Source organism: Ovis canadensis, chromosome 17, assembly GCF_042477335.2.
Source record: "Ovis canadensis isolate MfBH-ARS-UI-01 breed Bighorn chromosome 17, ARS-UI_OviCan_v2, whole genome shotgun sequence".
Classification (NCBI taxonomy): Eukaryota; Metazoa; Chordata; class Mammalia; order Artiodactyla; family Bovidae; genus Ovis; species Ovis canadensis.
Window position 1 is genome coordinate 76,145,615 of NC_091261.1, and position 25,774 is coordinate 76,171,388.

At 51.6% G+C, this 25,774-nt stretch overlaps 1 protein-coding gene across 1 annotated transcript in view; it reads left to right on the top strand.

Moving 5' to 3' along the window:
• MYO18B (myosin XVIIIB) overlaps positions 1-25,774 on the top strand; it is a 228,162-nt gene that overhangs the window by 90,067 nt on the left and 112,321 nt on the right. The window contains exons 22-28 of the mRNA XM_069557022.1: positions 1,184-1,312; positions 3,512-3,655; positions 5,327-5,416; positions 15,438-15,557; positions 15,832-15,940; positions 20,196-20,320; positions 22,631-22,785. Of these exons, the coding sequence (XP_069413123.1) occupies positions 1,184-1,312; positions 3,512-3,655; positions 5,327-5,416; positions 15,438-15,557; positions 15,832-15,940; positions 20,196-20,320; positions 22,631-22,785 (872 nt within the window). The remainder of the gene's footprint in view (positions 1-1,183; positions 1,313-3,511; positions 3,656-5,326; positions 5,417-15,437; positions 15,558-15,831; positions 15,941-20,195; positions 20,321-22,630; positions 22,786-25,774) is intronic.

Genomic DNA, 25,774 nt, shown 5'->3' on the forward strand with positions numbered 1-25,774 from the left:
GGGGTTGATCCCTGGTTGGGGAATTAAGATCCCACGTGCCACACGGTGCAGCCGAAAAAGATTTTTCAAATGAGGGGTGGGAGGGGGTTGTGGTAACTGCCGTCTAAGATTCTCCATGTCAAGTCCTTTGCCTGCATATCAAGCATCTGATTCAGATCCAGAACACGGGAGGGCTCCATCCGTGTCGGCCGTTAGCGGATAACGCCGTGGATTACCTGCCAGTGTCAGTGATTTAAGTGGCGCTCTCCAGCAGCTGGCCACCTTTGGGGCTACCAACCGCGTCTGGCGAAGTAACGCACGAGACTGTGCTCAGAAAAGGAGCAGCATGAGCGCGTCTCTCCTTTACTTCTGGGGAGGCGACGCCAACTGCAGTGACCCCAGTGCCTTGGCCAGGGCAGGCCTGGCCCCAGAGCTTCAGGCTCACTCTGAAAACCCTCTGCTGTTCCCCGCAGTCTCTCAGGGGCAGCCCTGTGGGAGCTGACAGCGCATTGATCCCTTTGCCGCGGGAGCCCCCATCCGTTATTGAGAGCTGAGGCCCAGAACTGTGAACCTCCAGCTGTCTTCCACTCTATGCCTGTGCGCCTCCCGCAGGCGGCTCCAGCCTGGCCCCAGCCTCTTCTGACTGAGAAGGGCTGCCCCCACTTTCCCACATTCTCTGCCCCTCCTTCTGAGGCAGGACCGAGTGTTTCTGGGGCAGCTCTTCTCTCCTGGCCAGCAGCACTTGTTACAGAATGCACACCCAGGAATGCCACCCAGCCCGCTGGTTCTGCACCCCCTGGGGCGGGGCCTGGGAATCTGCATTGACCACACTCCCCGGGTGGTGCCAGGACCTGGAGATGTGAGGTGCTTCTCGGCAAACGTGCATGAGTCCCCCCAGGGATTGTCCCGATTCAGCAGGTCTGGGGTGGGGCTAGGGATGCTGCGTTTCTCACAAGCCCCCGGCTGGTGACAGTGACCACACTCAGGTGTGTGGGCCATGCTGTGCAGCCCCGGGGGCCGAGAGAAGGGAAAGAGGAGGCCTCAGGAGACAAGGTGCTCTGACCATTCAGAGCCCCGGTCCAGGGCAGCTGCTCACAAACATTTTGGGTGGACGCAGGAGAAGTGGGGCTGAGCTGCAGCCCCTCCCACGTGAGACAGTCTGATGCATTTGCGGAACGTCACCTGCAGCCTTCCCTCCCTCCAGGTCTTCCTCAAGGCGGGCGTGGTGTCCAGGCTGGAGAAGCAGCGGGAGAAGCTGGTGTCTCAGAGCATCGTCCTGTTCCAGGCGGCCTGCAGGGGCTTTCTCTCTCGCCAGGGATTCAAGAAGCTGAAGGTGGGGGCGCTGAGTGTCGCGTGAACGTGGCAGGGGCGTGGGATCTGGAGGAGCGCCCTCCATACTGGTCCCGGGGCTGTCATCCCTGCTTCTCACACTTGCTCTTGTGCACAAGTCTCCAGTGGATGTTGTTGGTGTGCAGATCATGGTCCAGTGAGTCTGGGGTGGGCAGGGAGGTCTGCCCATCTCCCTCGCTGGTGCCCACACTCTGTCCAGATGATCAGACTTTAATGGATCAGACTTTGTAAGATGATACAGCTGTTTCTAGGATGTTTCTAGGACATGAGTTTGAGTAAACTCTGGGAGTTGGTGATGGACAGGGAGGCCTGGTGTGCTGCAGTCCATGGGGTCACGAAGAGTTGGACACGACTGAGTGGCTGAACTAACTGCTGCTGCTAAGTCGCTTCAGTCGTGTCCGACTCTGTGTGACCCCATAGATGGCAGCCCACCAGGCTCCCCCGTCCCTGGGATTCTCCAGGCAAGAACAGTGGAATGGGTTGCCATTTCCTTTTCCAATGCAGGAAAGTGAAAAGTGAAAGTGAAGTTACTCAGTCGTGTCCAACTCTTAGCGACCCCATGGACTGTAGCCCGCCAGGCTCCTCCATCCATGGAATTTTCCAGGCAAGAGTACTGGAGTGGGGTGCCATTGCCTTCTCCGGAACTAACTGAACTGACATCAAATCACCGCTGATGAGAGCCTTGGTCAGGATGTCCAGAGGTTGTCCAAGCCCTCCTGGGTTGGAAATGATTTCAGTCTGTCCCATCTCTGGAGAACTTGGCTGCCATGGATCAGCAGACAGGGCATGGGCAGGATCTGTCCATGGAGGCCTTTAGGACCAGAGGGCAGGGTCGGAGTCTGCAGTCCTGAGCCACTCTAGGCCACCATCCTCAGAGCTCTCCAGAGACTGAGTCTCCTGTCTGCAGCCTGGACGATGGAGAACACAGCACGGCTCTAGAGGCAAACAGGAACCACATTTGAATCTCACCACTAGCACAGAGTCGCTGAGTGGAGCTGATATGAGCTGGCATGCATGTAGTACAGGACATGCCACAGCGTGACTGCTCAGGAATACCAGCTGCCGCTGCCCTAGCGTTGTTGATTTCTGCCACCAGCACAGAGTCTTAGTGCACATGCCCCCAGCTTCTGTGAACGTGTAAACTCACAAATACGTACTTGGTAAGAATAGAAAAAGGCAAGAAGATTAATAATGAAAATACTGTGAGCTATCTCACCAGCCCGTTGTACTCAGGTAGTTTATGCCGTGGAACAGTTTGCAACAGGTTAAATTAAGAGCCTGGGCTCTGTCTGCAGCGACACTGCAGGGGTTCAGATCCTGACTCAACCTCTGAGAAGCTGTGTGACACTGCACGAGTGACTGTACCGCTCTGTGCCTCAGTCTTCCCATCTGTAAAATGGGGATGATGATACCACCTACCTTCATAGGGCTGTAGTGAGGACTGAGCTGCTGTAACGTGCTCCCGGTAGTGTCTGGCCTGTAGGCGGCACTGTGCCGGCTAAGCAAGCCTTGGCTGCTGAGGTGGTGGCTTCTTACTTAGCTTGAGTCCCACCTCTGATTAGAACGACCTGGGTCAGCGGTTCTCAAAGTGCGGCCCCCCCAGAGCAGCAGCAGCCACATCAGCTAGGAGTTTGTGCGCAATGCAGAGTCTCGGGCCCTGCCCCTGGCTCACTGAATCAGACGCTCTGGGCGGGAGCCCAGGCATCTGTGTTTTAACAAGCCCTCCCGGAGATCTGATGCACACTCAAGAGTGAGAAGCATGGACTTGTGTTTAAATGCACTGGAAATAGTATCTCTTCCTTAAATATCAACTGACAGCATCATTATGGCCACTGCTTCTTGTAGGCAGGTTTCAGGGATTTTCCAGGAGAGTTTTGCCTTGCACAGTGACTTTGGCGCCTAATCCTCATGTGAGAGGTATAATTGTATAATATTTCTACTCCTTATTCTATTGTTATTATTAGTTATTCCAGACTAAACTGTGGCCTGATGCTGAGAGCCTGACTCCATTAAAGCAAGCCTTTTTTTTTTTTAAGTTCCCCATCCCTTCCACTAAGGATAAACCGATGGATTTATGCAGCCCCCTCCCTCCACCGCCCCCCCACCCCCACCCCCGCCCCGCTCTCTGCCTCCTTCACCTGAGCTGGGAAGGGCCCTCAGTCTGCACTCTTATCCCCTGCAGATTCACCGACTGGCCGCCCGGTGCATCCAGAAGAACGTAGCTGTGTTCCTGACAGTCAGGGACTGGCCGTGGTGGCGGCTCCTGGGTTCCCTTCGGCCCCTGCTGAGCGCCACCATTGGGGAGGAGCAGCTCCGCACCAAGGAGGTGGGTCCACGCGGTGGGCGGGGCGATCCTCCCCACTCCCCCACCCACTCCAGCCCACTCCCTAGTGTTTGCATCCAGACCAGTACCCCCAGCCCTGGATATTCTTCATCCAGAAATGCTCCACCACCAGCTCTCACTTCCCCTTTACAGACATCCCTCTGCGCCAGCTGGCACAGCCTCTCTCCACCCAGTACCCAGCTCCTCAGTAGGCGAGTGGGTGCTGGTCAGAGGCAGGCACTCTACCTCGGTCGTGGGAGCGTGTGTTCCCACTCCTTCCAGAGAGGGTCTGTGGGAGAGTCCATGAGCCGTTTTTTTTTGTGCCTCTCAGAGGATACTCCCCTTACCCTCCCTTCAACCCCGTTAGCACCCGCTTGATACAGGTAACGGTTCTGACTGTGGTTTAGTTGCTCAGTCGTGTCTGACTGTGACTCCACGGACTGCAGCCCACCAGGCTGTCCACCGCTGTCCATGGGATTCTCCAGGCAAGAATACTGGAGTGGGTTGCTATTTCCTTCTCCAGCGGCTCTTCCCAAACTGGGGATTGAACTCGGGTTTCCTGCCTTGGCAGGCAGACTCTTTACCGCCCAGCCACCAGGGAAGCTGTTGTGACTGGTTTCTGGTTTACCATGCCTGTTGTTCCTTTTGGCAAAAGTGAGCAAATACAGGCATATTTTGGAGATGGTGCAGGTTCAGTTCCAGGCTGCCAAGATGAGTCGGATATCACAGTGAGTCACGTGAACTAGGTGGCTTTCCAGGACCTGTACGAGTTACGTTGAGGCTGTACTGTAGTCTGTTAAGTGTGTATAGCATTTGGTGCCCCCAGAATCTGCATACCTTAATTAAAAGATAACGCTTTTGGAAAAAATGCACCAATAGACTTGCTCACTGCAGGGTTACCACCAGCCTTCAATTTGTAAACAATGCAGTGTCTGCAGAACCCAGCACAGTGAAGCAAGGCATGCACATACACGCGCGCATGCACACACACATGTACACACAGGACTAATGGCTTCTTTCTTACACAAAAGGTGGCATACTATGTATTCTTCTCCAACTTGCATTTTTCACTTCAAAATAGATTTTAAGAGCCGTGCCACGTCCATATTTTTGGATTGTCTTTTAAAATATTTTAGTTGAAGTGTGTTTGACCTACAGCATTGTAAACGTAAGGCATACAACATGTTAATGTGCTGCGTTTATGTATTGTCACGTGGTTCCCATTTTTATGGAAATCTTCCTTGTTCCCTTTTCATGGCCACGTGGTCCTCCTTGGGGTGTGTGTTTTATGGTTCACTCCACTGGCCTGCAGTGGGTGAGCATTTCAATTGCTCCTGACAGTGGTGCTGTAAAACTCATGATGACCCCCTGGCCAAAAGTGGTAATTGGGGAAGATGAAGAGCTGGGTGCCCCGTGTCACTCTGGTGTGCCCTGTCTCACTTGGGTGTGCCCCGTCTTAATAAATAGTGGTCTTGTCCCAAGGATTTGCATCCAGACCCTCGTCCAAGCTGGTATGGACCGGGCCTGCCTGAGCAGAGATGATCATATTCAGCAATGGCCGTCATCACAGATTGGCTGGCTGAATCACCCACTGCGTTTGCTGGCCGCTCTTAACACACGTGGACCCTACGCCTCCAGTCCAGAATGGCTTCTGTCACTGTGTTTGCTTTGTAGGCGGAGCTCACAGCACTGAGGCAGAAGCTAGAGAAGTCAGAGAAGTCTCGGAATGAACTCCGGATGAACGCAGACCTGCTGGAGAGCAAGGTACCCTCAGCCCTCCTGCATGGAAGGGAGGTCTGTTGATGGGGAAGGTGACAGTGAGCTGGGCATGGTGCTCAGTCCCTTCAAGACTCCTCAGAATCTGTGAGGCTCATGCCACTCCGCTCCCCATTTTACAGAGGCGGAAATGCGGGCTCTGGGGTATTAAGGGCCTTCCCCCAACCCCACAGCCAGCAAGTGTAGAGATGAGTCTCAAAGCCATGTCATGTGGCTCCCAAGGGAAGAATTGCTTAAATAAGTCACAAAAGCACAGCTTGCAGGGGAGAACGATCACTGTGACCCCAATAAGGTGATCAACTTCTGATTGTCAGAGCATAAAATAAAGACACACCACGTTCTTGAGGATGAAATTTGCAACACGTGCAACTGACAGAGAGTAGCCATAAAGAACTTCCTCAAATCAATTGGGAAAAGGTAAACATCCCCGTAAAAACAAAGCGGGGCGGGTGGGGGGGGGGGCAAAAATTAGAAATTGGCAGCTCTCAGCAGGGAAACTTATTTTAGGAGTTTAAATGATCAGGAATGCAAATGGCCATTAAACTTTGAAAAGACTACTAACTAGCAATCAGGAAATGTACATTAACAGCACAACAGGTATCACTTAATGCTTGAAATGGGCAAAACCCTGAAGTCTGATGTCGCCAAGCGCCAAGTGTTGGAGACAGGAGTGCGCAGCAGCGGGAACTCACGCTGCTGGTATCGGTGAAAGTTGGTCTCGTGGCTCTTAAACAGTCTAGCGTCATCTCTGAGAGTTGACACTGCCTGTGCCCTCTGGCCCAGCCGTTCCATTTCTAGGCTCACGTGCTGGAGAACCTCTCCCACGGAAATGAAAAGACAAGACGCTCTCAGCAGCAGTGCGTCTCATGTTGAAGAACATAAGCACCAGAAAGGGAGTCTGTTGGCAGAATGGAGGAACACATCTTGTTAGACTAAAACCTGAGTTACCACAGGGAAAATGAATAAAGAGATGGGCAAACTATGGCCCACAGGGCAAACCCATTTCGCCACCGGTTCTTTATAAATAAAGTTTTATTGGCACAGCCTCGCCTCACCCATTCATTTGTGTGCAGTCTCTGGCTGCTTTCACACCAGAAAGGCAGAGGTGAGCAGCTTGTGATGGAGACTGTGTGGCCTGCAAAGATTAGAAATATTTACTATCTGGCTCTTTATAGCAGAAAAGGCCTTTCAGCCAGAGATAGAAGAACCAGTTTGGATTGCCCTTAAAAAACAAAGTGCTGAAGAAAAAGAATTGAATACTGTTGGCTTTTGCTGATGAACCTAATTACAATCCCTGCTAGCCATACACCAAACCAAGCCCTATTGTTGGCAGTGACACCACCCCAGCCGCATAAACACAGGAAGCTCTGGTTTTGCTCTGGACAGAGAGTCTGCCATGCTGCCTCAGGACCTTTGCACCAGCTGCCTCTACCTTTCCTCCAGATCTGCACAGAGATGGGGACATCACATGCTTCAGATCTAGCTTCAGACTTTTCAGTCCACAGACGTCTTCCCTGACCACTTACGTAATATCACCCCCCCGCTTGACCTCCCTCCCCGTCACCGCCCTCTGACACCTGCGGCACTCCACCGTCTGAATGCGAGCTTGCACGTTTACCTGCTTGGGATCTGTCTCCCTCTGTTGGCCTGGGGACTTTGTGAGGACGGGGACTTTGCCTGTCTCTGGCTGTATCCAAGGGGTCTGATCTATGACATGGAAGGTGCTCAGATACATCTGACGAAAAGGGAATGAAGGGAATGAATGAGCTCCACCTGAACTTCAGCAGAACCCTGTGACATACCAGGGCTTCCTGGAGACAGGCAGCGGGGACTAGGGCCAGCCAAGCATTCGCCTAGGGGGCACAATTTAAGGGAGCCCTGAAAACCTCAGAAATCAAGATCGGGAATTCCCTGGCGGTCCACCCTCACGGTCAGGCGAGGGGCAGGGGCTCCTGGAAGGGAGGGTCTCTGGTGCACCAGGAGGAGAGCTGGGCTGGGCTACTGCCCCTCTCGTGGACAACACTGTGAGGAGAGGGAATGGCACCTGAATACCTCACGTCCTCCACTGAGGCTCCAGAGAGCCAGCACCTGACCCCTCTCACCGGAAGTAGCCCTGAGTAGAGCAGCAGAAGCAGTCGGAGAGCTGTGGGCTGGTGGGGAATATAGGTGACTTCCCGGCAGAAATTCCTTCCTGCCAAGCTGACATATTATGCAGTAATCCATCACGAGCTGTCACGTTGGACTTGGGGGTTTGCGATGTGTCAGCTTTTGGGGGAGACTTGGAGAGGAGGAGGAGGTGAGCGTTTCTAGCATCTGGAGCTCCAGCTCACGGGACATTGGTGGTAGAGGAGGGAGCCAGGCTTCTGAGGCCCGAACTACGCATGCTCATGTCAGCCCCTGCAGAATACCCTGCCTGGGCTCTTTAGTCTTTGTGTCATACACGACTGCAAAAAGGAGCATGAAGTCTTGAAAAAATAAGATAAAGATTTAAAGCTAAGCAAATCAGCAAAGGGAACCAGGAATCAAAGAATACACAAAATCAAGGAAAGAGTTAGAATATAGACCTCGACCATTGGTCTTAGACTCACTCTCAATTCATGCCTTTGCCTGTGCTGTTCCTTCTGCCTAGAACCTCCCACCTACCCCTCCTCACCTGGTGTCTGGTCATCCCTTCATACTTACTTCAAGTGGTGCTTCCTCCAAGAAGCCTTCCTTGATGCTCTAAGGGTGGGTGGTGGTTGTTTCATCACTAAGTCAAGTCCAACTCTTTGCAACCCCATGGACAGAGGAGCCTGCCAGGCACCTCTGTCCATGGGATTTCCCAGGCAAGATCATTGGCGTGGGTTGCCATTTCCTTCTCCAGGGGATCTTCCCGACCTGGGGATTGAACCTGTGTCTCCACTTGGCAGGTGGATTCCTTACCACTGAGCCACCTGGGGAGCCCACGGGTCCATTAGGCCCTGACTATAGGCTACTAGTGGCCCTGTGCTTCTCCTCACAGCATTGATCCGTGCCTCCTGATCACCTCCTGCGTCCAGCTAGACTGGGAGACCCTGTCCTTGGGAGGCCTCATCACATCTGCCCCGCCCCCAGTGCAGAATAGACGCAGAATGGGTGTGTGGAGCTATCAAAGATGGGTTGGAATTTTGACACAGTGCTTCCTAGCAACCAAGGAAAACAGGACATTCCATGAACATGTTGTGTCTCGGTTATGTGCATACACACCCCCACACACCCCTGTTGCTTGAACAAAGAGTAACTTTTCAGGATAGGGAGATAATCGAGATATTAGAGGAGCTTCTCCCATGAAGCCTCGTTAAAAGGGCCCTGAGGGCGCTCGCCTGTATTCACACAGTAACTATAGATGGGGTCTGTAGAAATGCTCTTGGTAGTGTCACATTGAACTGTAAGTCAAGGGCGTGATGCCCGTACCACAAAGAGAATTCAGTCAGGAGTCGAAGCGGAGCTTCATCCCGGAAGCACATTTAGATGACTGTCAGGACTTCTTCCTCTTCCTCCCCAATGCCTCCTCTTCGTCGTCATCGTCTTCCTCCTACTTCTCTTCCTCCAGCCTTTTAAGCTCTGTGTAACAGCACAACATACAAAAAAAGTGTACACATCATACGTGTGCAGCTTAATGAATTTTCACAAAGTGGACGCACCAATGCAACCAGCACCCGCAGCGCTGGTTGACACAGTTCGCTCCCAGGTTCCCCTACCTTGTGCCCCTTTCAGCCACTGCCCTCCATCATTAACCGCAAATGGACTCCTGACACTAAAGAATAGTTTTTGCCTTTTTTCTGAACTTTACTGAAATTCACTGAATTTGTGCGTTCCTTTGTCCCTGGTTTCTTTGATTCGACATCGCTGGTAACGTTGGTGACTATGGTTCACGGACCCCCCTCTGCTGTAGACTAGTCAATTACATGCAGACACCCGTCCTTACCTCTTCCTCTAAAGGAACATTCGACTGTTTCTATTTTTCAGCTGTAAAGAACCAGCTTGCTCTGGACCTCCTGACGTGTGTCTTTTGGTGCACAGATCACGCATGGCTGTTAGCACACACTGAGGGATGGAACCGCTGGGCTTTAAGTTATTTCTGTGTCCAGTTTTCATAGATGCTGCAGGTAGCTCACTACCGTGTTGGTGTCCATTTGTTCCCTGACGGCTGCGGGTGAGCCTTCTGTCTGCTCCACGTCTTCCCAGCACTGGGGATTGTCTGCCTTTTTCATTTAGTGACTGTGGCTGGTGAGCAGCTGTGCCACCTTGATTTTGATTTGTGTCTTTTCACACGTTTTTGGCTGTTTGGTTATCTTCTCCGACAAAGTGGTCTTTCCAGTCTTGCCTATGGCGTCTCTTGTTGATCTGAAGCAGTTCTTCATAAGCCGTGGGCGTCTGGTCCATTGTTCAGTGTGGATGACTATATAACTAGTGTGGATCCCTTCCACTCTGAGGCTTGTCTGCACTGATGGAGTAATTTATCCAGTGTTTTCCGAAGCCCTGCGTCTCTCCAGGCCCGACAGAGGGCAAGGAGGGGGTCCAGGGCTCCAGAACTCCCACACCTGCATCCGTACAGTAGATGTGCTGTTTGTGCTTTGCTTCTGTTTTTATCGATTCTCAGATGAATTATTTTCTCCCTTTGTACTTTGCTGAACCCAGTCCACAGCCTCTCACACTAGGAACTGGCCGTGCATCCCTCTCACATGTTGTAAACTGTGCATCTTACAATCAATGGCAGCTCAGATTTGGTGAAATGTAGCATGTTGGGCCCAAGTAGGATTCTATTTGGAGAAAGGACTCTAATTCCTACCTTCCTCCCTGCAAAGCTACTGTTGATTTGTACTGGTTGCTTTTGCACTTGAAAGAGCATCAGAATCAGCCATGAGTGCTAAGTCCACTCGGTCGTGTCCAGTTCTTTGTGACCCTATGGGCTGCAGCCTGCCAGGCTCCTCTGTCCATGGGACTTCCCAGGCAAGAATACTGTAATGAGTTGCCATTTCCTCCTCCAGGGGATCTTCTCAACCCAGGGATCAAACCCGCATCTCCTATGTCTCCTGCATTGGCAGGCGGGTTCTTTACCACTAGCACCACGTGGGACGCCCTCAGAATCACCTGGAGGGGCCGTTACCCCTATAGCTTTCCTGGCTCCATCTTTCACGGTTGGGCCCGGGAGGGGATCTTGGGGATTGGGGTCCTTCTGCACTTCTCCAGCAAGCCTTGAGGTGACCCTGGTGCAGAGGGTCATGCTACGTTAGGGTAGTGGGGTTCTCCTCCTCGAACGTGTGTCAGAATCCCCAGGAGTATGGGTTAGGGTATGAATCGTCGGATCCCAGCCTTCAAGATTCTGAGTCGGTGGCTTGGCATGGCCCTGGAGCTTTTGTAGTTCTAGTAAGTTCTCAAGTGATGCTGAACCTGCTCATTCAGGGCCCGCACTTTCAGAAACGTCAAGTTACAGAATAGATACGAACTGTCTCCTACTCGGTTCTTCTGTCTTGGAAGGGAGCTTCTGTTAGTTGGGGAGCAGACGCTCCTTCAGGGCTGTGCATCAGGCAGCCCCCCAGCACCCTTCTCAGCTTCTGCACCCCACCCCTCGTCTCGGCAGGGAAACAGCCACAGAAACGTGGCTGGAACGTGGTGTGCCTCATCAGCGAGAATGCCGTTTGACGAGCCTTATTAAAAAGACAACATTACTGCAAAATGATTTAAGTGCTTCATTTGCAAAGGAGCCGAAGAGGAGATGAGGAGCCTCTGAGACGCCAGCTATAAATATTCTTCAAGCATGCAGGATCGGCCTGCATGCCCAGTGGGGTTTGTATTTTTACAGGGAAGCAGCTCGACTAGGTGGGAGCACCAGGGAGGCTGCAGGAGCACCAGGCAGTGCCTGAGAGTGGGGTCGTGTCTTCTCTCTGGAACATGTACAGGACCTCATTTATGGCCAAGGACTGAGGCCCATGTGCACACCTGTCTGGCCTCATCAGTCCAGGAAGTTCCACTTCTGGGTGAAGAATCACTGCGGGAAGCAGCGGGGCACGGCGGGGACTGGAGATCTAGGGCAGACGTGCATTAGTGGAGCCCTGAGAGAGGTGGCTCCCGATGGCCGTGACTGTCCACCAGCAGGGTGGGCAAGGGACGTGACTCATTTGACTCGGGGGTCAGATGGCCCCCGAGCCTTGACCTCGTCCCAGGCCTCCTGGCACCTGGTTCCATGCTCTAGTGCAGCGCCAGGCCTCTGTGGGGACGGGATGTTGGAGCCCCCTCGTCCCCGGGGGAATAAAACAGCTTGGCTTCCTCCCTGACTCGGGATGTTTAGGGTCTCTTGAGCCTTCACCGGGGGCCCTGGGAGAGGGCGGCCTCCTGGCAGACAGCGGCTGCAGAGGCTCTGTGGACGCCGGGCAGGCACGTTCAAGAATGACCACAGTGGGGTGAGCCCAGGACCCGCAGAGGAAGGCACGGCAGGGAAGTCTTGACTGCGCCTCCACTCCCCCAGAGGAGAAGAGGGGCCATTGTCTTCTCTCTGCCTTTTTTCTCTGCTGGTTCATTTTCTGTCACTCAGGTTGATGGGGATGGGAGCGTTCTTTCCTGTAGGGGTCCACAAGGCTCCCTTTGGCTGCAGTCCGGGTCTTACCTGGGCACTGACCTGCACTCGCTGGCTGTTCCGTCACCTCCCTGAGCCACATGTCCTGGTCTGTTCCAGAACAACTACCCCTAGGGGCCCGGGGGCAAGGGATCAAGCTGGACGGGGGACTCTGGACAAGGAACAGCATCCGGACAGAGGTCCAGCCAGGACCCCGAGTCGGGCTGCCTGGGCGGGACTGCCTCTGAGTTCAATCAGCTCTGATCTGAGCAACTCATCCCACCTCTCATAGCCGCCGACTCTCGTTCTGTATGAGCGGGTGGCAGAAATATACCCTCCTGGTGAGGCTTCTGTGCCCAGGATTCACGTGTCTGTTCACAGCGGTGGCTGAGTGTGAGCTGTTTCTCATTCTAGGGCTTAAATAAACAGGTCCTTTTGGTTGAGAAAAGCACAGGGAGAGAGGGGAAAGGGCACTGCTGGCTCTCTAGGGACAGGTGATTTGGGGTCCAGGAGTCCTCGAGTTTAAGAGCCAAGGGCACGGTTGGGCCAAGACATGGGAGCTCCACACGTGGTTTTCTTCCCTCCTCAACAGCAGAGTCTTCGAAGGCAGGTCTGGCAGGCAGTGGGTGCTTGCATTGTGCAGGGCAGGTGACCGTGACAGCTCAGGGGACCCTGTGTGCTCAGCAGTTAAGGTCCTTCACATCCCTGCAACCCACCTTTCCCCCGCAGTGTGGTGTCTGTGTGCAGGCTGTGTGGAATGTTATTTCTGTTTGACTCTGCAAAATGTACAGCAGATTCATTCATTTCTGTCTCCCTCTCTCTGGCAGACCCTTGGAGTCATTGTCCCTGAGTAGAAAGAGGGTTTCTGATGATTCAGCCAAGCAGTGGATCCAGGGAGGATTCCAGAATAATTCCTGGTTAATTGGTCCTAGTGTGGTCTGCACAGGGCCCTTCTGGGTTTGCAGTCTGGCTCTCCCTCATTAAACTGGCCTTTATTTTGCACCCACCTGCTAGCTCTGGGTGTGGTGCCCACCCCTCAGCTCAAGGACAGAGCCTCTGGACCCCAAAATGTGTGAAAGAAGAGGGCTTTGTGAGGATGGGGACTGTCAGAGGCTACTGTCTGTGAGAAAAGCAGCTATTGCTTCCCCAGTTTGGAAAGACGAATTGTCCTTTGAGCTCCAGACTTGGGGTCTGCGGAATTCAAAATTAGTGCATTAAATTAATTCTGTGCTCTCTTTGCTCAGGCCGATTAGCACAAATTGAATTTCATACTAAATGGTTAAGGCAAAGAGAATACTCTCCTGGTGTTTGGTATCCATGCTGATGACAGGGATGGAGGCCATGTAGGGGTGTGACTGGGGGTGTTCCTGGAGTACACTGGCCTGTAGTTGGCACCCACTGCAAGTGATTGCTTTTCCACCTTGAATGCCTTTGTGCACCCCAGTGGCTCAGATGGTAAAGAATCTACCTGCAATGGATTGACCTGGGTTCGACCCCTGAGTCAGGAGGATCCTGAATGGATCTGGCAACCCATTCCAGTATTTTTGCCTGTAAAGTCCCAGTATTCTTGTTTATAAAAACCCTTGAGAGTCCCTTGGACTGCAAGATCAAACCAGTCACTATCCTAAAGGAAATCAGTCCTGAATATTTATTAGAAGGAATGATGCTGAAGCTGAAACTCTAATACTGTGGCCACCTGATGCAAAGAACTGACTCACTGGAAAAGACCCTGATGCTGGAAAAGATTAAAGGCAGGAGAAGGGGATGACAGAGGATGAGATGGTTGAATAGCATCACCAACTCAATGGACATGGGTTTGAGCAAGCTCCAGGAGATGGTGATGGACAGGGAAGCCTGGCATGCTAGTGTCCATTGGGTCGCAAAGATGGACACGACTGAGCAACTGAACTGAACTAAAGTCCCAGGGACAGAGGGGTCTGGCAGACTGCAGTCCATGGGGTCGCAAAGAGTTGAACACCATTGAGCGACTTCCACTTTACTTTAAGTCTGACCCACCTAGAGCCAAGTGAGGCTAAACTTAGGAGGTGAGCCTAGCTCCCCTGGAGTGTGTTGGAATTCAGACCCTGGGGTGGCCAGGAGGACAGGAGACGTCGCCTGACTCAGCGTTTCGTAGCTCAGGCGGCCGCAGCCCCAGGGAGGAGGCGGCGCGTCCAAGGCCCGAGGCTCATGGTGTCTGAGCTTGAACCCTGCGTGATGCCTCGTGCCTTGTCTGTTTCTTTTCCTTCCCTCCCTCTGGACTTGAGCCGCTGCCTCGCACCAGCAGAGCCCCAGTTTCTTGAGGACTCTGCTGTGCAGCATCATTTCTGTCCTCCTTGGCCATGAACTGTCTGCTTGTATGTTTCTCTTCTCACTCACCTTGGCATATCCTTGAAGCCGGAAGGCTGTATTATGAAACAATAAGACCACAAAAGCGCTGACTCACCTGGTGTTTCCCATTTATTTGGGGGGGAAAAAGCCAGTGCAAGTGGGAATTCATTTAAAATATAAACATTTTAATTTTTAACTTAAAACATGTCTGCCTCAACTCACTGAGGTGGGAACAAAAACTCAAGATCTACTTCTTTTTTAAACCACACCCCTCACACACAACTACATGATGTCCAGTTTCGATTTCTTTAAAGCAGAGCAAATGGCAAAGGAATTTGAATGCAGAAGGCTACACTTGGAGTTTTTCCTTTTTAGTTTTTGCACCTACACCTATATGACAGAATTTTAAGAAGCAACTCACTTGTGTTCATTCCCTCCAAAGCATTCAGCCTAGTTTTCCTGGAAACTCTTGGCCCGGTCACGTCTTACGGGTTTGTGTAATAGCTAATAAAATAGGTAATTGCGTAAGAGCACGTGAGGCATAAACAGGCTGTGAGCACACACTGTGGCAGCGTGGCTGCAACCTGGCAGAGGCAGCGGGCCCCGGGGAGCCATCGAGAGGCTTCCTGGCCGAGAGCGCCCAGGGCGGGTGGGCGTCTGTGAGTGTGCGTCTTACCAAGGAAGCCCTTTTGGCCAAGTGAAATGACTTTCTGAAGGATGGCTAAGGAGAGTCTCTACTAGAATAATTGTTAACTGAGCATTTACTGTGTGCTTGGCACTGTGCTAAGCTCTGTGTGGATTATCTCACTTAATTCTCTAAACAATTCTATCCACTGTCCCCTTCCTTCCTAAAGTGGAGAAAACCGAGCATTGGAGAGGCATCCTGTGTGGCTGAGAGTCACACAGAGAGTGACTGCTGGGCCAGGACTTCTAACTCACCAGGACCGTAACATCCCGACGCCCGTGCTTTTAACCACCTTATTATGCCGCAGGGTCGCCTTGCGATAAGACCTAGTATCAGTGCAAGGATGGTCCCATGGTGCGTGGGCGGGAGGAGAAGGGTTGGCAGCCCCAGCGAGTAACCCTGCCTTAACCCTCCCCCTCCAGATCGCTGAGCTGACCACAGAGCTGGCCGATGAGCGCTTCAAAGGGGACGTGGCCTGCCAGGTGCTGGAGAGTGAGCGGGCAGAGCGGCTGCGGGCCTCCCGGGAGGTCCAGGAGCTAAAGGCGAGTGGTCGGGAGTGCTGGGGATGCGAGTGCTCGAGAAGAGTGGCCGGGAGGGTCGGGCCTGCCCTGCTGTGCTCATATCTGGGGTGCACAGGCTCACTGACTCCCATGCTGGGGGTCCTGGGGGACATCCGAGTCTTCCCAAGTCTTGGCCTTGGAGGTGTCCTGGGTGAAGAGTGTGGGGGTAGGGGTGGGGATAAGGGCCAGTCCTGCACCTTGGGTGAGATGGCCGCTGTCTTAGCTCCCGTTTGAAACCTCGAGGCCTCTCTTCCAGAGCAAGTATGAGCAAGTCCAGAAGAATCTAGGAGAAGTGGAGAAGCGGTTGGAGGAAGCCCAGCAGAAAATTCAGTTGAATGATTTGGAGAGGAGTCACACTGGGGGAGGTGAGTCCTTGGGAACCATGGGGTCAGACACTGGTGGAAAAGCTCTCCTTTTCTCACTCATTCATTCATTCATTCACACGTACGGAGCACTTACAGCGCTCTAGGTGCTGCATTAGGGGCTGAGATGTTGGCAGAGAAAGCAGGAACAGGTCTTGCCTTCTTAGGGGGTACAGTTCAGTGCAAGAGGCAGGCATTAAACAGGTAACCCAACCCTATCTAAGGTAATAAATTACCAGTGTGACAGGTGCTGTTTATTAATAATGCAAAGAATGATGGAAAAAATAGTGGTTCTGTAGATGGGCAGTTCAGTCCAGTCACTCAGTTGTGTCCAGCTCTTTGAGACTCCATGGACTGCAGCACGTCAAGCTTCCCTGTCCTTCACCATCTCCTGGAGCTTGCTTCAAACTCATGTTCATCGAGTTGGTGATGCCATCCACCCATCTCATCCTGTGTCATCCCCTGTAGATGGGCAGGGCACCCCTATTTAAGAATCTTTTTTATATGAGTAATTTTAATATAAGTTTTGGGGCTTCCCTGATAGCTCAACTGGTAAAGAATCTGCCTGCAATGCAAGGACACCTGGGCTCAATCCTTGGGTTAGGAAGGTTCCCTGGAGAAGGGAAAGCTACCAACTCGAGTATTCTGGCCTGGAGAATTCCATGGACTGTATAGTCCATGGGGTTGCAAAGAGTTGGACATGACTGAGTGACTTTCACTTTCATAATATAAACTTTTATTAAATTCCAGTGAGCCAGGGTCATTGGAAGAGATCCTGATGCTGGGAAAGATTGTAAGCAGGAGGAGGAGGGGGAAACAGAGGTTGAGATGGTTGGATGGCATCACCGACTCAATGGGCATGAGTTTGAGCGAACTCCAACAGATGGTGAAGGACAGGGAAGCCTGGTCTGCTGCAGTCCGTGGGGTTGCAGAGAGTCAGACATGATTGAGCGAGTAAACAACAGTATAAACTTTGAGGAACTCAGTTCAGTGGTTAGGAAGTGAAAGCTATAAAGTTGCATTTCTGGGTTTGAATCTAGACTCTGTTACTTTGGCCAAAGAAATCATCGCGCCTTAGTTTCCGCATCTTTCGAATGGCTGTAGACAGAGATGATGAATGGAAGGTGTTTAGCCACGTGCATGGTACTGGGTGCTGAATAGTTGTTGCTCGCTTTATTATTATTTCTAGTAGCACTAATAGTGGGATCCTTACTCCTGCTCATCACCCGCGGAGCAGGGACTACTCCTGGCCCTGTCTGGAAGTGACGTCAGGCACTTGGTTAGCAGTCAGAGTGACTTGCCCAATGAAAGATGTGCTCAGCGGAGCCAGGGATTCCTGGCGGTGCCCATCTTGGTCGCCTGGAGACACATCTCACGGCTGGATGGGCGGGAGGCACCCCTGTCATCTCCTCTCCCCGGTCGAGACGAGCCAGCTGAGGAGGCTTCCTGGTGTGTCTGTCAGCCTTTGTAAAACATAGTCCTCGTTCCTCTCGTGCCTCCAGAGAATCGGCGCCCTGGAAACGCCAGGGACACTTGAAGGGGCCGAGGTCAGGCGGTGGTGGAGGAGGGAAAGGCGTATTGGCTCCCTACTCCGCTGCTGGCATCTCTCATCCTGGCTACCCGCAGGGCAGGCGTTTGCCAGGGAGGTTCATCCCGAGGAGTCTGAGAGTCTCAGGTACCCGAGCCCCAGCAAGGTGGGCCCTGCTCAGGGAGAAGGGAACCTGTTTGCCCAGAACCGGCACAGGTTCCCCAGAAGAACGGCAGCCCCGGTTTCATCCTGATGGTGATTTATGTTTGAACGATGCTCCCCGGCCATTTGTCTTCCTGTGCAGAGATAACGGGAGTCGGCTGAGGGGGAAATGCGCTGAGCTCAGGAGCACATTAGTCACAGTGCTGCGCAGGCTTCCAGCTCAGGATGCTTATTCCAGGAAGCCAATCCACAAGTATTTTGTTTTTGATTATGAAAGTAGTACGTACTCATTATAGAAGATGTCTATGACATAGGAAAGTTGAAAGAAGCAATAAAACACTTTAATTACACCACTGCAATGCTGCTATAACCTCCCCTGTGGATCAAGCTGGGGTAGAAATTATTGAAAATATATATGTTTTCTCACTATGCGTGGTGAAATCTTTAAAGAGAACCTCTCATGGAATGTATTCAGCACTGAGCTGGACTCTGGGGCAAGGGTTGTAGAAGAATTTTAGTTGGGCCTTGCTGTCCAGAAGCTTGCAATGTCAGTGGGAGGCCAGGGAGGCCCAGGAAAATGGTACTGGAAAATGAAGGGCTCACTGACACGTATGTGAAGAATGGCTCCCATGGGGAGGAGGCTGGAGGCGGCACCTGGCCTGGGGTGGTGGAGCAAGTCCTCAGCTGTCTGCGGCGCCCACTCACGCCCCTCTCTGGAGCACACAGCACACAGGCCACCCCAGAAATCATTTCTGCTGCCCTTTCCTTTTTGAAGCTGTGCCATTTGCCACTTGAGATTTTTTTTTTCCCCTGATGGAGAGATAGGATTCTTTTCCTACCATGATATTATTTACCCTGATGGAAATTTGAAGAAGCTTTAACTTTTTACAATTATATCATCCTTCTGTTTGGGTTAGTTATGTGAGAATCACCCCCGAGAAGACCTCAGTCCTGCCATCCATCTGTCCTTCAATCCATTCACTCACCCAGCCACCTCTGAAGTGAAAATTACAGAGCATTTATGATATGCTAGGCATTGTAGTCGGAGAAGGCGATGGCACCCCACTCCAGTACTCTTGCCTGGCAAATCCCATGAATGGAGGAGCCTGGTGGGCTGCAGCCCATGGGGTTGCAAAGAGTCAGACACGACTGAGCGACTTCCCTTTCACTTTTCACTTTCATGCATTGGAGAAGGAAATGGCAACCCACTCCAGTGGTCTTGCCTGGAGAATCCCAGGAACGGGGGAGCCTGGTGGGCTGCTGTCTATGGGGTCACACAGAGTCGGACACGACTGAAGTGACTTAGCAGCAGCAGCAGGCATTATAGTAAGTCCTGTGGATGTGAATACGGTCGTGAACAAAACAGAAGTTTGCTTCCCTCATGAGTTTGAGTCCTCTTCTGAACTTCCTTAAGTTCCTTTATGAGAGTCCTGGTCATGCTTTGTTCAAGCTCACTTTACATGTTTGTCTCCACAAGTGAATTCTTCTGGAAGATAGAATGGTTTCTTATTCATTTCATGATCTCTTGTGCCTGGTATGGAGTAGTGTATTTGGTTGGATGGAAGGTAGATGGAACAATGGATGATGGATGGATGGATGGATGGATATATGATGGATAGGTGGATGGATGGATGGATGATGGGTGGGTGATGGATTGATGGATGTTGGGTAGATGAATGGATGATGGATGGATGATAGGTGGGTGGATGGATGGGTGGGATGTGTGATGGATGGATGGTGGCTGGATGATGGAAAGATGGATGTTGGGAGGATGGATGGATGGATGGGTGATATTTGGATGGATGATGGATGGATGGTCTCTGTCTTACACTGTCCATTTGTACAATGTTTTCCACATCTCTATTACCTTAAACAACGTTACTCTTTTATTCACTCAGAAAATAAGCTATCACAACCTCGTGTAGCCTGTTCTATTCAGCGAGTTTTCATCACCACCAGTAAATGACTTTTTTTTTGGAAAATTTTACCAAATCAAGGGATTGTTTAATTATTACATAGAGACATGTTGCAACCAGGGTCTCTGTTGCTGTTTGCATAGTAGACACTTTAGTTATTGTTCATTGATTTATTTGTTAATTAATTCAGCCATCACTGATGATGTACTCTGTCACCCAGTGTGAATGGCCAGGAGATTGGCCAGCTGGTAAACTTGTTTTACCACACGGGAAACTTCTGTGTGCAGGGGACTCTTCTAGAGGGTGTAGAGAAACCACAAATGTATAAAACAGCTCCTCTACCCTCAAAAATTATGGAATTTCCATAGGGGGAAGGTATATGCACACATGTAGAGAAACTGAGCCCTGTAAATGAGCGAGCTTAAAACAGTGAGTGGTCAATAATGTTCAACACCTGGAATGTAGTCAGGGAAGGCTGCCTGGAGAAAGTGGTGTTTTTAAGCTTGGACTTAATGTGGGATTTCCAGATCCTAAGCCTAGGGTCGAACCTCAGTTCTGTTAACACTGTGAAATTGTGCACAAAGGGCTAAGGATGGGAGGGAACCGCCCTGCTCACTGAGTTCCCTAACGTCTTTCTGACTCTCTCAAACAGCGGACGAGTGGCAGATGCGCCTCGACTGTGCTCAGATGGAGAACGAGTTCCTCAGGAAGCGTCTCCAGCAGTCGGAGGAGAGGCTGGAGTCAGAGCTGGCATCTAGGAATGAGCTGGAGCAGAAGGTAAGGGGGGAAGATAGTCTGGGTCATCAGGGTCGCAGAAATAGGGCAGGGTCTCGCCTCCCGCGTCCAGGTGTTGACTGAACCCGAAAAGGGAGGGAGGGCATCGCCCGCTTCATATGCTTCCACCTCCGCTGACGCCACACGTGGAGGTCGCTGTGGCGTGTGGGCGGCAGGTCTCCTCTTTGTCACAGTGTCTGTTAAGGTCTTTAGCCTGTTTTTACATTGAGTTGTTTGTTTTCTGATTTTCTGGTATCGTTTGGATAAGTTCTTTATCAGGTATGTCTTTTGCAGATGTTTTCTTCCTGTCTGTGGTTTTTCATTTTCTTGAAAGTGTCCTTTGCAGAGTAGAAATGTTTAGTTTTAATAAAATCCAGCTTATAAATTCTCTTTTTCATGGGTCATGCCTCTGGTGTTGGAGAAGGCAATGGCACCCCACTCCAGTACTCTTGCCTGGCAAATCCCATGGGCCGAGGACCCTGGTAGGCTGCAGTCTATGGGGTCGCAAAGAGTCGGACACGACTGAGCGACTTCACTTTCACTTTTCACTTTCATGTGTTGGAGAAGGAAATGGCAACCCACTCCAGTGTTCTTGCCTGGAGAATCCCAGGGACAGGGGAGCCTGGTAGGCTGCCGTCTCTGGGCTCACACAGAGTCGGACATGACTGAAGCGACTTAGCAGCAGCAGCAGCAGCCTCTGGTGTTATATCTAAAAAGTCATTGCCAAATCCAAAGTCATCAAGGTTTTCTACTATGTTATCTTCCAGGAGCTTTATAGTTTTGCATTTTATATTTACATCTATGATCCATTTTGAGTTAATTTTTGTGTAAAATCTGTGTCTAGATTTTTTTTTTTTTTTGCTTGTGAATGACCAGTTGTTTCCGCACCATTTGTCAAAAAGCCTCCATCCACTATATAGCATTTGCCCCTTTGTGAAAGATCAACCAACAATATTTCTGTGGGTCTGTTTCTGGACTCTATTCTGTTCCCTTGCGCTGGTTTTCCCCACCCCTCCTCCTTCAAGAAAGGCTTATTCTTTCTCACCTCTGGGTCTTTGCATGTGCTCTTTCCTTCTCCTAGAACACTCTTTCTCTTCCCTACCTAGATATCTCCGACAAACCTTACATTCTCAGCTTAAATATCCTTCCCCCCAGAAAGTCTTCCCTGACACAGATTGGGGAGATTGCCCCTGATTTGTTTCCACAGATAAAAGCCTCATTGTGCTGTATTGTTATTATCTGCTTGCTTCTTGGTGTCCCTCAGTAGACGTAAGCACCATAAAAGTTGAGGTCATATTTCCTGTCCCATTATTATTTATGTATCTCCTCACTGTGAGCAAAGAGTATCATGAAATCATCCCACAGAAGTGGGCCAGGGTGAGGTCTCATGGGATTTTATAAACAGCAGAAGTGAGGCTCCCTGGCGATGGTTTTAGTGGTCACTTTCAAGGTGGATGTTGTATCGTGATCCTCAGGAAACATCTAGGCTGTAGATAACCAGCCAAGGGACAGCCGCCTGGGAACAGCCCAGTTCTTTCATAACGAATTATCCAGTTGGGTCAGCCTCCCCAAGGAAGGAGGGATATTCATGCTACATTAAAAAGTAATAAAACTGCAACCTTTTTCTGAACAGCGGAATATAAGAAAACATCCCATTTGCCTTCAAATACTGAATTTAGAATTACAGGCTTCATTAACTCGGCGTTTTGCTTATTTAAAGCAATTCTTTAATGAGCCCATTTCTTCAAAGCGAGTGTGCCAAGTCGCGCTCTCTCCCAGATCTAAACTAGGACATTTGGGAGGGTGTTTCCTGGAGGAAGACGCAAGAGCCGTGGCTTTTCTGTTTGTCTGCAGCCGCGTGCGTTCCTGTGTGAGAAGTGCTGCTGAGAGCCCGTCCCGTGGGTCTCCTGGTCAGAATTCCTCCAGACTGTTCTGGCTGCTTCTCAGCTAGTCCACGCACATCTCCCAGATGAGGCAGCCAGCGGGGGTATCAATTATACATGGTCCTCCAGGGGCTGTCGAGTTGGGCAGGGCATGTTCAGAATCTGCTGGCCAGAGGAGGATTGAGGAAAATTAAAAACCCTCAGAGAATGACAGACACTGCCCCCCCCCCGCCATATTACCCCCTAACAAACTCAGAGAAATAGCTCCCCACACTGATGCAGGTGGCAAGTGGTCAGGACCGGGTCTCTCCGGCCCAGAACCTGATCCCTTCGTGTTAGACTCACGCTGGAAGCGGCAGCTGCTTCAGCTGGAAAGTAGGGGCCCGATCAGTGCTGACGGGCGGGCTGATTCCATCTGCCCCTCCCACAGCTCGCGGAGCTGCAGAGGGCCTACGAGGGAGCCCAGAGGACAGTCCAGCAGCTCAAGAGGAGGTGCCACCTTCTGACCTGCGACCTGGAGGACACGCGCTTCCTGCTGGAGAACCAGCAGAGTCGAAACCACGACCTGGAGAAGAAGCAGAAGAAGTGAGTCGGGACCTGGGCGCTCGGGTGCGCTGCCTGGGTGTTGCGGTCTCCAGGTTCTCCTCTGAAACCCCGTCACTCCGGTCAGGGCTCTTCATCCCTGGAGCTCAGCCTCCTAGTTCTGCCCTCTCTCGCCCCATCCCTCCCCACGCATTGCTGTGTGGTTCTCCCAAGAATCCAGCAAGAAATCATTCTTCTCTGTTATCCAGTCTCAGCTCTATTGCCAGCCGCCCACGTAAGGTTGGCGGGCTTTCTTGGCCTCTCTGAGCCTCAGCATCCCCACTAAGAGTGAAGGCTGTGTTGTGGAGGCAGAGTCAGCCTAGCCTGGCGGGTAGGGGTCCAGTGCTGGTTCAAGTCCCAGCTGTGCCTCTTTCCCGTTGTGTGACCTTGGGCAAGTCCTTCAGCCTTTCTCCCCTGAGGGGAGGATTCTGCTCCTCAGGTGGAGCGCCCTCTTGCGGTGGAACTAGATGATGCAGCTGGTAGATCCCGCCCAGGGCTAGGGGCTGGTTCCCATCCCCACTGGTGAAAGTGCGGAGACGGCCAAAAACTTGAGTCACTGCCCTTTCCATTTAAAGTTTAGACTCTCAGCTCACATGAGCAGTTCTGGCAGGATCTGGGCTCTGTGCATGAATAAGACGCCAGTCTTGAATCCGCACACTGGTTTCGGCGCTTGCTTTCCTCATCTAGGAGCCTAGACTGGCGCTCAGGTCTCTCTCACAAGTCTCCGTCCGTGGAACCTCATATCCTGGGATGCCTTCATCCCTGGACTCCTTGGCTGTGTCTGAAGTTCTTCAGCTCACCTGGTGGGGGTAAAGGTGTGCAGGGGCCTGTTCTGAGCCAGACAAGCCCTACTGGAGACTTCTTAGGAGGCGAACAGATGAAACAGCTTCTTTTAGAAGGTCCCAGTTGAAAACACAGAAAAACCTTGCTCTGTGCCAGGACATGATTTTTGCCAAGAACGCCTTTTTTCCAAGAGGTAGTCAGCCGAATTACGTTTCCATGGGAGTGGTACTGGTTTTGAATTTGATCTGCGTTAAATATTGTTTCTCTCATTTATCTTTGAGCTTTTCTGAACTGGCTTCTTCATTAAAAAAAGGAAAAGTTCTTTGGGGAGTTATTAGAATGCCTCCCCAGATGAGAGAAGTTTGTTTTTTTTCTGGCTGATAGCTGACTCTTTCCTTTTCCACCTTCCCATGCATGCTCTGGCTACACCTTGTCCTTGCAGCGGGAAAATGGCTTCGTCCCACCTTGCTCGTTTGCTGTGTGACCTTGTCAGGTAGCACTACCTCTCTGAGTCAGACGGTGACTGGACGTTTCAGAGCTGTCTTCGAAGTTAAGCAGACCCACCTGGTGCTGAAGACTGGCTCTGACAGATGCCATCAGTTAATCGAGAGATAGAATTCCATCATCCTGGAGGTTTCTGCCAGCTGTGACAATCCTGGCCCTTACCTGTGGGTTCTCCTCCTGTTCTGAGAGGCCTTAAGGAGGATTTCCTCTTTCTGATGGGTGGCAGGGGGACTCTGCCCTTGGAGTTTGTGCAGCCAGAAAATTCCATCCCTCTGGTGTTTCCCGTGACCACCCGCCTTGGACAGAATCCTTCATTCCAGATAATGGCCCCTGAAGAGTTCCCATTTCATCGTACTTGCATCTCTTCTTAAAACTCACCTGCCCTGTGATGCCCTCTATGCCCTGACCATCTCTTGGCAGAAGTTAGTGTATGTTTTGATGCTAATTGCAAATAGCAGCCATTACCTTTCTAGGTGGATTAGTATTTTAGCCGGGAGCCCGTGAGCAGGTAGAAGTCTCTCATGGTGGAAATTCAGGTAGCATGCCTGTAGTGAGGGAGAGATGGAGAAGTTAGCCATACTTCTTCATACCTCTTTATGTTTAATCAAAGGGTCAATGCAACTGCTTCCGTAGTTGGCTGGGCTCTGGGTGGAGGGTTGTCTCTATGCTGTTGAGGTTCCCTGCCCCCACCTTGGCCTCTCAGTTCAGAGTGGCCCAGTTGCCATGGTTACACATGGGTTGCAAAGCTTAGTTTCAAGGGCCGGTGGAGCGCCCCTAGGGATAAGGACTGTGCTGGAGCTGTGGGAGGCTGGACCCCTAGCCCACTCCTAGTGGGGTGAAGGCTGTGACTGAGTTCGTCTGGCCTCAGACAGTTGTTCAGGCAGTGTGTTCCAAGAGTTAGGGTCTGTTGGAGGCATTCCCTGGCATCCGGTGGCCCAGAAGGACTCCTTGAAAAGGTCCATCACTGTCTGGCCCCCTCTGTCTTTCCCTGCCTGCTGCAGCACCTGAGCAGGCGGATGGCAGACCACCTTAGTCAGCGGTGCAGCTGGCTCAGACCTGCTTCGGGATTTTGGCTGACTCACTTCACCTCTGAACTTGTCTTCTCTTCGGTGAAATGGCTGAGATGTGTTTTCTGCTGAATTGCTCTGAGGACTCCATGGAGCCCAGCTCAGAGCCAAGCGGTTTAAAACTGCCGGACCATTACCATCATCACAATGTTGCCATTCAGAGGTAGCCAATAGCACCTCTCGAATGATGTCACCAGGAGCCAATCAGAAAGCTCCTGGGCCCTTCCGACAGCAGGGGCTCCCTCATAAGATCGATAGTTAGCTTTCTTTGGAGTCATGAGGCTTTGACTGACCATCTACTGTTGAGGGACATTGGAGGATCTCGTAACGAGGGAGACCTTCTTCTCCCCAAGGCTGAAACCCTGTGCCCAGTTCAGCCATTCTGGCCACACCCAGTCCCCTGGAGCAGGTGGCCAAAGCCACATCTTACTGACCAGAGTCGCATCTTCCTGAGGCTTGGCAGAGCCTTCTGCAGGTCTCCTCGCCCGTGAGAGCGACAGAAGCTGAAAGAGCCGTGGGAAATGACGCCCAGTCCAGGAAGCGCCTCTCACCCAACTTATATTTGCTTATATTTTTTTTAATCACATTTTAAATAAGTGTTTGGTATTTTTCTGGAAACCGTAAACCCTCAAAGTTGC